Raw genomic sequence first — 13,315 nt, 5'->3', positions numbered from 1 at the left:
CTATTCAATTATGTTTATCCAAATGCTCTGTTACTGTTTCCTTAATAATGGACTCCAACATTTTGCCAACCACAGATGTTAGGCTAACTGGTCTATAGTTTCCAGCTTTTTGTCTACTTCCCTTCTTAAATAAGGGTGTTACATTAGCAGTTTTCCAATCTGCCGGGACCTTTCCTGAGTCCAGGGAGTTCTGGAAAATGATCACCAATGCATCCACAATCCCTAGCGCCACTTCTCTCAAGACCCTAGGATGTAGGCCATCAGGTCCGGGGGATTTATCCGCCTTAAGTCCCATTATTTTACTGAGTACCATCTCCTTAGTGATTTTAATCGTGTTGAGCTCCTCCTCCTCCCCCCCCCCCCCATTGCCCCCTGTTTGTCCAGTGTTGGGATATTTTTAGTGTCCTCTACTGTAAAGACTGATACAAAATATTTGTTCAGCGTCTTTGCTATCTCCATGTTCCCCACCACTAGTCTCCTGGTCCCACCCTCTAAGGGACCAACGTTCACTTTAGCCACCCTTTTTCTTTTTATATAGCTGTAGAAACTCTTGCTATCTGTTTTTATATTTTTGCTAGTTTACTTTCATAATCTATCTTCCCTTTCTTAATTAATCTTTTAGTTATTGTTTGCTGGCTTTTAAATGCTTCCCAATCTTCTAACCTGCCACTAGATTTGGCTAATTTATATGCCCTTGTTTTCAGTCGCATATTATCCTTTATTACTTTACTAAGCCACAGATGGTTGTCTTTTCTTTTACTCCCCTTTTTCCTCAGTGGACTATATTTATCTTGAAAGATGTGAAATATGTCCTTGAATGTAGACCACTGCTCTTGTACCGTCTTACACTTTAATCTGTTTTCCCAGTCCACTTTAGTCAATTCTACTCTCATACCTTCATAGTCTCCTTTATTTAAGCTCAGTACGCTGGTTTGAGATCCAACTCTCTCACCCTCAAACTGAATTTGGAATTCAACCATATTATGGTCACTCATTCCAAGGGGATCCTTTACTAGGACATTTTTTATTAATCCTGTCTCATTACACAGGACCAGATCTAAGATTGCCTGCCCCCTGGTTGGTTCAGTTACATACTGGTCAAGGAACCCTTCCCTAATACACTCTATGAACTCTTCCCCAATGCTGCCTTGCCCAATTTGATTAGTCCAGTCAATATGAGTTAAAATCCCCCATGATTATAGCTGTTCCCTTATTACAAGCCCCAACTATTTCCTGATTTATACTCCGACCAAGGGAGTTGCAACTGTTAGGAGGCCTATAGACTATGCCCACTAGTGACTTTTTCCCCTTATTATTCCTTATCTCCACACAAACTGTTTCACTATCCTGATCCTTTGACCCAATATCATTTCTGACTATTGCAGTGATTCCATCCTTGATTAACATAGCAACCCCACCTCCCTTTCCTTCCTGTCTGTCCTTCCTAATTGTCAAATACCCTTGTATGTTTAGTTCCCATTCATGATTATCTTGCAGCCATGTTTCCGCAATGGCCACCAGATCATACCCATGTGTAGTTATTTGCACTGTCAACTCATCAATTTTGTTATGAATGCTGCATGCATTCAGATAAAGAACTTTCAAATATGTTTTCTGACAATTTATTCCTGCTTTTACCCCTTTTACTACTTTACCTTTATCATTATACATTCTGTCCCTTCCTGACACGCTCTGGTTTTTAATTCCCCCACTGCTACCTTGCTCTATTGCCTTCTCTGCTGTCATTTTTATTTTTCGCTCCTTAAAACCTCCCCCCCACTAATTAGTTTACAGCCCTAGTTATTCAATTCGCCAGGATTCTAGTCCCAGCACTGGCCAAGTGAAGTCCGTCCCAACGGAACAGCTCTCTCCTGTCCCAGTACTGATGCCAGTGTCCCAGGAAGCAAAACCCATTTCTCCCACACCAGTCTTTGAGCCACGCATTTAACACTCTAATTTTATTTACCCTAGCCAAATTTGCACGTGGCTCAGGTAGTAATCCAGAGATTATTACCCTTGTGGTTCTGCTTTTTAATTTGGCCCCTAGCTGCTCAAACTCCCTCAGCCGAACCTCCTTCCTTGTCCTATCTATGTCGTTGGTACCAACATGGACCACGACAACTGGATCCTCCCCCTCCCACTCCAAGTTTCTCTCCAGCCCAGAGGAGATGTCCTTAACCCTGGCACCGGGCAGGCAACACAGCCTTCGGGACTCTCGCTCTCGGCTGCAAAGAACTCTATCTATCCCCCTAACGATACTATCCCCTACCACTACAACATTTCTTTTATCTCCCCCCCACTTGAATGGCCCCCCGCTCCACGGTGCTGTGGCCAGGTTGCTCATCCTCCCCGCAGTCTCTGTTCCCATCCTCACAGGGAGTGAGCGCCTCAAACCTGTTGGACAAGAGCAAGGGCTGCGGCTCCTCCAACACTACCTCCTGGATCCCCGTACCTGCCTCACTTCTAGTCACACCATCCTGACCCTGGCCACGGACTGCATCTGAATTAATTAATCTAATTGGTGTGACTACCTCCTGATACACAGAGTCTAGGTAACTCTTCCCCCTCCCTGATGTGTCTCAGTGTTTGAAGCTCGGACTCCAGCTCTTCAACACGGAGCCGGAATTCCCCGAGCAGCCAACACGTCACAGAATCACAGAAACCCCACAGTGCAGATAGAGGCCATTTCGGCCCATTGAGCCTGCACCGACACATATCCCACCCTATCCCTGTAACCCCACGTATTTAATCCCCCTAACACTAAGGGTCAATTTATCATAGCCAATCATCCTAACCGGCACATCTTTGGACACTTACTGCAAATGTGATCACCGTGAACATCAATGGTGTCCACCAGCTCCCACATATTGCAGCAGCAACACATCACCTGATCTCCCATTCTATGTAATTAATTAAATTTATTAATATTTTTAAATACCCTCTGCCCCGATTCTAGATGATGAATATCGCACCTTAGAAACTATAAACCACAGAGTTTAAGCTTAAAAAGAGAGAAATACTTACCAACCAATCACTTACCCACTTTCTGGTGACGTCACACTTGGATTACTTTTTACCTCTCTCCTTCCCTCTGACTTTGGAGATTGGTACGCCTTACCTGGGTCTCTGAAGCCTTTTTAAGCTTCCCCCCTCCCGCCGACACCCGCGGTCTGAAACCAAACTGAGAACACATTTGATTTAATAATATTGAAGTGCTGATATTTGTTAGCAATCTCTAAATATCTCCAGTTTTTTTTTATTACACCAGTATACCCATCAAATATATAGTGCTTGTGATTATGTTTGGGCTGTTGCATCATTCCTGTACCCACTGATTCATCTTGTGTTTGTAAAAGTTTATTCTAAATAACTGCTGATATCCATAAATAAGTATTTGAAACTTACAGTATTAGTCGTTTAGGAGGCAGCACAGAATATGCAGCAATTTCTTTTTGTCAGATGCTTAATTCTGCAGCTTCTATGGTTTTTAGATATATGTATGTAAGTCCCTGGGTTTTAACATGCTCTCAAGTGATCACTCCCCAGTCTGTCGATGCTCAATTTTTTAGTTCCTGATTACCAGGGCAAGAGCGGGATTTAGTGTGAAATGCTGCTGTTGCTCGCATTCATTCCAGTTAGCTGCAGTTTCAAGCGAATCAGTTTGAAAGTGGTAGTAAAAGGAAGTTACAAACAAGGAAGTGGTGGGTATTGAACAGAAGGAAAGAGAAACTTGGGTAAAGTACATCTTAGGACTAAGATTGAGAAAAAGTAAACTGGAGAGGGAATCAGGTCATTTTTCAATAATAACAGAAAATGCTGGAAACACTCAGCAGGTCAGGCAGCATCTGTGGAGAGAGAAACAGAGTTAACGTTTCAGGCCTGTGACCCTTCGTCAGAACTGGAAAAAGTGAGATGCGCGACAGATTTTAAGCAGAGGCAGGGAAAGGGGGGAGGGAAAGAAAGAACAAAAGGGATGATCTGTGATGGGGTGGAAGGCAGGAATGGTTAAAGGTTGCAAATGGGGATGGCAGAATCATCAACAGCTGCCGCCTGAAAAAATAGGGACAGAGGTTATGGTCTGAAATTGCTGAACTCTGAGTCCAGAAAGCTGTAAAGTGCCTAATAGAAAGATGAGGTGCTGCTCCTTGAGTTTACATTGAGCTTCATTGGAACAGTGTAAGAGGCTGAGGACAGGTGTCAGAGTGGGAGTGGAGCGGATAATTAAAGTGACAGGCGACTGGAAGCTCAGGGTCACCCTTACGGACTGAACGGAGGTGTTCCGCGAAGCGGTCACCCAATCTGCGTTTGGTCTCCCCAATGTAGAGGAGATCATTCTTCACCTTGGTTCTCGAGTGCACATTTGTTGACAAGTTTTAGACGAGCTTAACTCGCAAACCTGGCGAGCAAAATGAGTATCAAATAATTCAAGCAATCAATTTCTAAAAGATTAAGTCACCAATTGTAAAAATTGATTCTTTCAAAATGTGGTATTTTCAAATCCATTCTATCTGAAGCTTTGGCTGTCACTAATTAAATAAGATTTTTTTCCTACTCACTTATATAATTGCATAATGAAAAGCCATGAGATGTTTCAAATCTATGGGAGTAGAAATTAAGCAACTGTGCCACTGTCACTGTTCTAGTTGAAAATTTAAAAAAAAGTATGTAAGGATTATGATCCCAAAATGGGGTAAAGTAGTATTTGTCTTGCAATACTCCAAATATATTTGAACCTGCAATCAGAGTGCACCAAACCTTGTTTTTTTCCAAACCGTTGCTCCTAAAGCAGTTTTAACAACATAACAACATAAGAACATAAGAAATAGGAGCAGGAATAGGCCACTTGGCCCCTCGAGCCTGCGCCGCCATTCAATAAGATCATGGCTGATCTTGGGCTCAAAGCCACTTCCCCAGCTCGCTCTCCATAACCCTTCACTCCTTTATCTTGTAAAAATCTGTCTATCTCCACTTTAAATGTATTTAATGACCCAGCCTCCACAGCTCTCTGGGGCAGAGAATTCCACAAATTTACGACCCTCTGAGAGAAGAAGTTCCTCCTCATCTCAGTTCTAAAAGGGCGACCCTATATTCTGAGACTGTGCCCCCGCGTTCTAGATTTCCCCATGAGGGGAAACATCATCTCTGCATCTACCCTGTTGAGCTCCCTCAGTATCTTATATGTTTCGATAAGATCACCTCTCATTCTTCTAAATTCCAATGAGTATAGGCCCAGCCTGCTCAACCTTTCCTCATAAGACAACCCCCTCATCTCTGGAATTAACCTAGTGATTCGTCTCTGAACTGCCTCCAATGCAAGTATATCCTTCCTTAAATAAGGAGACCAAAACTGTACGCAGTACTCAAGGTGTGGTCTCACCAATACCTTGTAGAGTTGTAGCAGGACTTCCCTGCTTTTATACTCCAACCCCCTTGAAATAAAGGCCAGCATTCCATTTGCCTTTTTGATTAATTGCTGTACCTGCATGCTAACTTTTTGTGTTTCATGCACATGGACTCCCTCTGAACTGTAGCATTTTGTAATCTCTCTCCATTTAAATAATAGTTTGCTTTTTTATTTTTCCTGCCAAAGTGGATAACCTCACACGTTCCCACATTATACTCCATCTGCCAAATGTTTGCCCACTCACCTAGCCTGTCTATATCTCTTTGCAGATTCTTTGAGTCCTCTGCACAACTTGCTTTCCCACCCATATTTGTATCATCCGCAAACTTGGCTACATTACACTCGATCCCTTCATCCAAGTCATTAATGTAGATTGTAAATAGTTGAGACCCCAGCACCGATCCTTGTGGCACCCCACTAGTTACCGTTTGCCAACCAGAAAATGACCCATTTTTCCTGACTCTCTGCTTTCTGTTCATTAGCCAATTCTCTATCCATGCTAATATATTACCCCCAACTCTGTGAGCTCTTATCTTATGCAGTAACCTTTTATGTAACACCTTATCGAATGCCTTCTGGAAATCCAAATACACCACATCCACTGGCTCACCCTTGTCCACCCTGCTCGTTACATCCTCAAAGAACTCCAGCAAATTTGTTAAACATGATTTCCCTTTCCTAAAACCATGCTGACTCTGTTTGACTGCAGTATGTTTTTCTAAATGCCTTGCTACTGCTTCCTTAATGAAGGACTCCAGCATTTTCCCAATGACAGATGTTAGACTAACTGGTCTATAGTTTCCTGCTTTCTGTCTCCCTCCTTTCTTAAATAGGAGTGTTACATTAGTGGTTTTCCAATCCGCTGGGACCTCTCCAGAGTCCAGGGAATTTTGGTATATTGCAACCAATGCATCCACTATCTCTGCAGCCAATTCTTTTAAGACCCTGGGATGCAGGCCATCTGGTCCAGGGGATTTGTCATCTTTTAGTCCCATTATTTTACCGAGTATTATTTCCTTAGTGATAGTGATTGCCTGTAGTTCCCCACTCCCTGTGGCCCCTTGATTATCCATTATTGGGATGTTGTTTGCGTCTTCTACAGTGAAGACAGATGCAAAATATTTGTTCAGAGTCTCTGCCATTTCCCCATATGTAAAATATGATTATGCTTCTCATGGATTCTGGGATTCTAATGACTCATAACATGGTGCAAGTGGTTTGTCTGAAATATTTATTTGTGTGATTACTGCGTTCTTACTTCGCACAGTTCATAGCTGGATGTCGTCCCGAAAATTGAATTACCTTGGTGTACCCAAGTATTGGGGATCAGGACTATACGATAAAGGAGGCAAAAGGTATGTACGGCCATTCTTTTTATAAGATGAATAAGCTTGTGTGCAGTCAAAGATCATTAAAAGGGGAAGAAAGTTCATGGAGGAGTATTTGACCCCAGAAAATACTACATCACCCAGTGGTTATGCAATGAAATGACTTTCTTTAATCTTGTGGCCAGAGAGTTGGAAATACACATGTAGCTGTGACAAAAGTATTATTGGCTCCTTCTTCTTGCCGGTCATAAGGTACACAAGGCTAAAAATAGGTTAATTTACTTGAATGACCCAATCTGGCTGATAAATTGGGAATTAATATAGTTCAGGAAGGTCCTGTTATGTGAATGTTTAGCGTAGCCACTGTTTCTGAAGGGGATGTGTCTCACAAGCCTGTCCGAAGTCATTCAATTTAGGTGCAGGGTTCTTCTGATGATTCAAAGTTGTACCAAAAATGTTGGATTCAGTGGCTTTGAATTAAGAGACTGTACAATATCCTGTGGATATTTTTAAAATTTAATTGGCAGCTCTAATTGAATTTGAGGTCATTAAAACATTTTTTCCCTTTGTTTCAGTATATAACTTCAAAAAATTTTGGTGATCTACTTGGGGCTGACTGCTTACAAGTTGGCTGTCATTCTGAAGTAATTAGGGATCGGGGCAGGCTAGCAACTCTAGTAGGTCAGCAGCGAAGCCCCCAATTGGGGGCTGTCTTTTAAGGATCAGTGGTACATTGAGCATTAGTGCTGGAAAAATTATTCTTTTTATATATCCTGAGGAGGTTTGTTATAAATTACTGTAAATCCATTCTTGCTGCCATTATCTGTTTGCTGTTCAATAACTACGGTGACAGGTTTTCTGTTCAAAAACTGGGCTTGCTACATTTATCTAGATATTGGACCAAGTAATGGCACACTCCGGTTCATGGCAAGAAAAGGCTTGCTTATACGAGTTCCAACGAGTTGCAGACGCTTGTTGGGCATCCCCAGACAGCTCAGCCTCGGGTAGATCTTGGGAGAGGAAGGGATTGGGAGGGGGCTGAGGGTATTCAGCATTGCAGTCAACCAGGGAGGAGCCTAGCTCCACATTCGGGCAAGTATTAAAAAAAAAAACACTTAACTTTTTGGTGGCAGCCTCCAGCTGGTTAAGGACCGCTGGTTAGGCTGCATGTCTGACACGGGCACGATGGGCCGAATGGCCTCCTGTGCAGTATTATTTTTTGTTTCTATGATTCTACCTAGGCTACCTTTTCCTAAACGTATCCGGCCCAGCGCTATTCAGAGCAGCCCTATTTTTCCAAATGGGGCCACAAATGGGTGTTATTCCCTTTGCATGTGCAAATAGAGCACCTAACGCCCTCGATTCCTCTTTTTCTACCATTTCAAATTTGGCGGGCAGCACACTTCCAGCATGTAATGAATACGTGCACCGCTCACCATATTGGATGCTTACCATTTTGCACTTGACAAACAGATGTGGTGCTATTAAATTCTAGGCCCTTGTGTGAATACCCAAAAGTGTAAGTTACATTCTGACTTTATTTTTCCCCCCTCCTCCTCCTTCCCCCCCCCTCCCAGCCCTTCTCTTCTGTTTACCACCCTTTCTTCAGGCAAATATACACATTTGGTACATTAACTATAATGTCATACCATATCTGTTGCATAAAGTAAAAATTAGTAAGAATTTGAAGAATTTAGTGTAATCTAATCTGGGGGGAAAAAATTACTCCCAAAACATACCATTCATAGAATGTCAATCACAAATGAATGCTAGAAGCACTGCATTTTAAGCTTCAACTCACTTTCTTTATTCTTCAGTTATAGATTTATGGTGATGGATCGATTTGGATCTGACCTGCAGAAAATATTTGAGCAAAACCATAAGAGATTCCCTCAGAAATTTGTGCTACAGTTAGGTATTCGATTGGTAAGTTTTAGTGTTCGTTACCTGGAAGGTTCCATTGTGGTGACAATTTTATTTTGATCTTTATACTGTGTCAATGAAAATTTGGCATTTTTGTAACATGTCCCAAATAGATAATCCATTATTGCTGGAGACTAGAATTATTATTTTCTCAGCCTATTCCAGGTCGCTACCAGTGTTCATCTTGAACAGATTGTTAGAATGTGCACAATTGGCCTGGAGTGGTCTTGCCCTTTTTTAAAAAAGAATCTCCCTCTGGAAATAATCTGGTCTTTACTTGGAACTTTTGACAGTTGAGATTGGGACCTTGTGGAATTTAATAATGCAGAGTAAACGTTCCTCTGATGACTTTGAAATGGAGACACAGTCTCTCAGCCATACAGATGAGTAAAGTACCAAGTTTGATCTTTGGTCTGTGCTGAGCTAGCTGATCTCAGCAGCAGTATTTCCATGATCAGATGGCTGCTTGGGAAGGGTACAATGCATTACACACTGCCTTTGGAAAACTATCTCGGCAAGGGAGTGCATAGTTTGTGGGGAAGAAAAGAAATGCAAAGTTACATGACATGAGCATCCAAATCGTTCTGTCTTCGTGGGCCACTCAGCTGTGTACTATGGAGCCTCTTGGCCACATATGAATAATTGCAGTATAGAACATCAACCACCACTCTAAATTAAAATCTAATTTTCTGTAATTAAATTTGCATAAAAGCATTCCCTGCAAGCTAAGTTGCAGACTATAGTTTAAAATTAATTTTGTCTAATTAAAAACATCTTGCACATTAATATGTGTTATGGCAAAAATAAACTTCTTCACTAGAGCTTCATGGGCTGGATAGCCAAGGTTCAAGCACCACATGTGGCTCGTGGGCTTTAGTTTGGATACCCTAGGCCTCTGAGAATTGATTTGGATGAATTGTTATTCACACTATTAATGGTTTTATAACAATCTCAATTATTATAAACCTGAATAGTGTAATTAGCCTTTCCTATCGTTGTCTTTTCAATCTGGCATTGTTTCTGATTCTCACTAACTACCCCACTGGGGTTTACCAGATAGGATGAGGACAATGACGCGTGCTGTAATTGCTTTTCAGTATTTCAAGAAAATTATTACAATCTAAAGGATTTTAAAACTTCAGTTTGGTGTTACGGAATCATGATTTACCTTGTGTTTTTTTAACCTGGTGGTGACCTGCACTGCAGCTTTTCGCCGTCTCAATTTCTAAAGGATTCTTGCCATTTGTGCTATTTTTCATAAAATTACTAAGAATTACGGTTTACCTTTTTTTTTGTTAAAAGAATAAGGATCTTGGGTTGGTTTGGAGTTTTGCTCACCTAAGTTTAATATACTCAGTTGGAACTTCAAATTATTTGATAATTCAAAAAAGTTTGGCACAAACTCCCCATTTGGTTGTTATTTATATTTAATTCAAATTAAAGGATAGTTTGATTTTTTCCATCCAAAAATTACTCTGAATATTGACTGAAATGATTTTCACGAGTGTGCTACAGCTTAGAGATCCATCTCTACTGATTGTGCAGCTAATCTGTACTGTTGGCCTCAGCAGGGTATTCCAGACCGTTCCTCTATCAGCATCAACAGAAATAAACATCAGAAAGCCCCAGTGGCTCAGTTGTCATGCAATAGAACTAGGCCACAATGTCCCTGCTTTGATTGTTGTCCTGTGCTGAAAGCCAGGTTGGCAGCAGGGGGCTCTACAATTAGCCTCTGGGCTAGGAAGGAGAAAATTCTAACTTTTTAAAAATGTTTGAGAGCAAAACAAAGTTTGGGGCTCTCATGGGGAAAAGGCAAACCTGAAAAGATGATGAACAAACTTTAAAGAATTTTTTTTAAGTTTCTTAATTTTAATTTTCATTAAAATGGATACATTTGACACTGCACAAAATTAAAATTAGTTTTTCAGGGCCATAATCTTTGTTTTGCAGTCAATATGCTGTTTAGACCCCAGTTACACCTAATCCAAAAGGGTCTAACTTTTAATGGAGTATTTAACAGTGTAATTACTGCAGAAGAGCTGAAGTTTTTGTCAGTTTCCATGATTTGCGAGATTACACTGATTGCTAGCTCTATGGGGGGGCGAGAGAAAGAGAGCCGGGGGGTGGGGGTGAAGAGAGAGAGAGAGAGGGGTTGGGGAGGAGGGTACGCACAGCGCAGCCAGTCTCGGAGCAGTGAATGACAGCCCGCAACGTCAAGATTTCCGCCTTACGCTGCGCATGCACTAAATCCTGAAGTTGCAGTCCACTTCAAAGGTGAAATGACGGCGAGCACTGCCAGTTCGACGTCATCAATGGGCCGCAAATTCCGAGTCATTGTGTTTTTCCTGAGCAAGCTAACAGTGCTAGTGCTGTTGGGAGGAACTTGTGATTTGAAGCAAACATGGTCTGTTTCCACAACATCCGCACAAAATATATAATCTGAGGAGAAAATCCGCTTTGAAAAAGCCATTTTTCGAGCTACAGGAAACTTCGCGATATCCGGCACCGACGGGACCGGCGTGATGCCGATCTATGAAAACTTCCGGACAGACCAGTGCTAATGTTGAAGGATACGGAGGTTTTCATCTCCGTATCTGACAACAAATACTGTTGCTTAGCAACAGCTTGCAAACAGTTGGCCTGTACCTTGGAAGCATTTCTGTAGCTTAGCAGCAGCTTCAGAGAGGCTTTCCAGAGACAGACTGTTTATTTAAAAAAAAAAAAAAAATGCTAGGAGAAGAGAAAAAACCTAACAAAACGGCTGCTGATTTCTGCCGTTCGATCGAGGTTTCCAGACATACAACCTCCGGATAAACCAAAGTTTCCTGTACCTTCCACATATCACAAAAGTACAGTTACATTGGATTGTGAAGTGCATGATGTGAGGATGAAGGTTCAACAATTCTAGTGTGCACCCTTTTTAAACCTATTTTCAAGGTGCAAACAAATGGCAAGGTGGGTAAAGTTCATGCCACCCTGCTCTGTATGGAAGCACACTTGGATAAACTGAACCCTTCACCAGTGGGAGCTCTGATTAACCAAACTTTGTTCAATTTGGACTGCAGAAGGATTTATTTGTAGCTTTTGTGATGTACAGTTTTTGTTACAATTGTATAAAAATCAAGCTTCCCAAAACAAATCCTTTTCATAGAATTAGTAATGATGATATATATTTCAGACATGTAACTTCTGGAGTTCATCAGAAAGCTTATAACAGATGGTCTAATTCAGGTGTAGTCAAGTCTTTAAAAAGTCTGGTCCACTGAATGAAATATTGATAGTCTAAGGGTTAAATTGGAATTTCCAGTGTTGGATATATAGTTAAATGATATATATCTACTTCAAGTTGTATGTAGATGGATATTCTGCTGCATGAATGAAACTTTATTACATTAGCACATTGTTACAAAATGCTCTCCGGATCCTAATGACTCCTATCCAAATCTGTTTAATTTACAATTGTTTTCTTTTGATAGATTGACATTCTAGAATACATCCATGACCACGAGTACGTGCACGGGGACATCAAAGCTTCCAATCTTCTCCTCAGTTACAAGAATCCTAATGAGGTTCTTTTTACTTTTACATATTTAGTACAATGGTAAATTACTTGTAGTAAAGAGGAGAAAAGAAAAATTATATGCAGCATTTTCTCTCTCGTTCTAACTGTTTTCTAACCAATCATTTCATGTTTAAAAGTGAAGGCTAGCCTGTCAGTATAAGACTTCAGCCATTGGAGACTTTTTCCCCACTGATCCCAATAGACTTCAGTTTCACTAAATTTCCTTAGTGCCACATGCAGTAGAGCTCCCTTGATGTCGAGGGCAGTTGCTCTCCCATTGCCTACATTACAGTCACTCTTCTTCAGGCCGTCCCAAAGTGCTTCACAGCCAATGAAGTACTTCTGAAGTGTAAAGGGGCTAAATAAATGCAAGCTCTATTACCTCACATCAAATGACAATTTAATAATTGGTTCTCCTGTGATTCAGTAGAGTGCTGGTTAAATTTTGCTTCTGAAAGAGTTAGTGACTTGGGCCTTTATGGAGTCTTCATTTGGATTTGGCTGATCCTTAGGGAATTGTGATCATCTTTGGGAATCCTCTATCAAGGTGGAGGAGGAACTGCCTTCATGTACTTGCCACTTAATATTTTTAGCTGATTCTTTGTAATCTAAATATAAGATGAGTATAAGAAGTCCTCTCCAGAAGTATAAGATCACTACAAAGAAGTTTAAGAAATTGAATATGTGGACAGGAGAATGCACCCTCGGGAATGCAGCAGCCGAGGGTGGCTGCATCTGAGCTCATTAGGTAAAATTCACCCGCCCTAAGAATGACTTGATTCAGTGTCTCACTTTGGTAGCATAGACGTGGATTTGTCGTGTACCACACAGGCAATGTAACTCACTATGCATTTCAAGTTTTTTTTTAAAGGAATTAGGGCTCACTTCTGAAAGAAAATTACTCCAGCACAAGAAGTTGAGGAAATACCAGAGTTTTAGAAGTACTGACAAAATCAGAAAATGATTCATGTATTCTTTCTCCCTCTCTATCTTTTCTCCCACACTGCCCCCAACATCCATAGGAATGGTCAGATTCCAGAATGTTCACTGTCTGCCCCCTGGGGCAAACTGAAGTTGTTTTCAGGACACACATGCTTC

The 13,315-nt window shown here is 41.2% G+C and overlaps 1 protein-coding gene across 2 annotated transcripts in view; it reads left to right on the top strand.

Moving 5' to 3' along the window:
- The window catches only part of vrk1 (VRK serine/threonine kinase 1), a 116,526-nt gene that overhangs the window by 45,104 nt on the left and 58,107 nt on the right, over positions 1-13,315 (top strand). For both annotated transcript variants that reach the window (XM_086002745.1, XM_086002744.1), the window contains exons 5-7: positions 6,672-6,759; positions 8,550-8,658; positions 12,132-12,224. In XM_086002745.1, the coding sequence (XP_085858871.1) occupies positions 6,672-6,759; positions 8,550-8,658; positions 12,132-12,224 (290 nt within the window). The remainder of the gene's footprint in view (positions 1-6,671; positions 6,760-8,549; positions 8,659-12,131; positions 12,225-13,315) is intronic.

The sequence above is a fragment of the Somniosus microcephalus genome, chromosome 12 (genome assembly GCF_052327205.1).
Source record: "Somniosus microcephalus isolate GS21.2 chromosome 12, FLI_Smic_1.0, whole genome shotgun sequence".
In the NCBI taxonomy this organism is placed as follows: domain Eukaryota; kingdom Metazoa; phylum Chordata; class Chondrichthyes; order Squaliformes; family Somniosidae; genus Somniosus; species Somniosus microcephalus.
The sequence above is the reverse complement of the archived record's forward strand: the minus strand, read 5'-3'. Positions and strand labels throughout refer to the sequence as shown.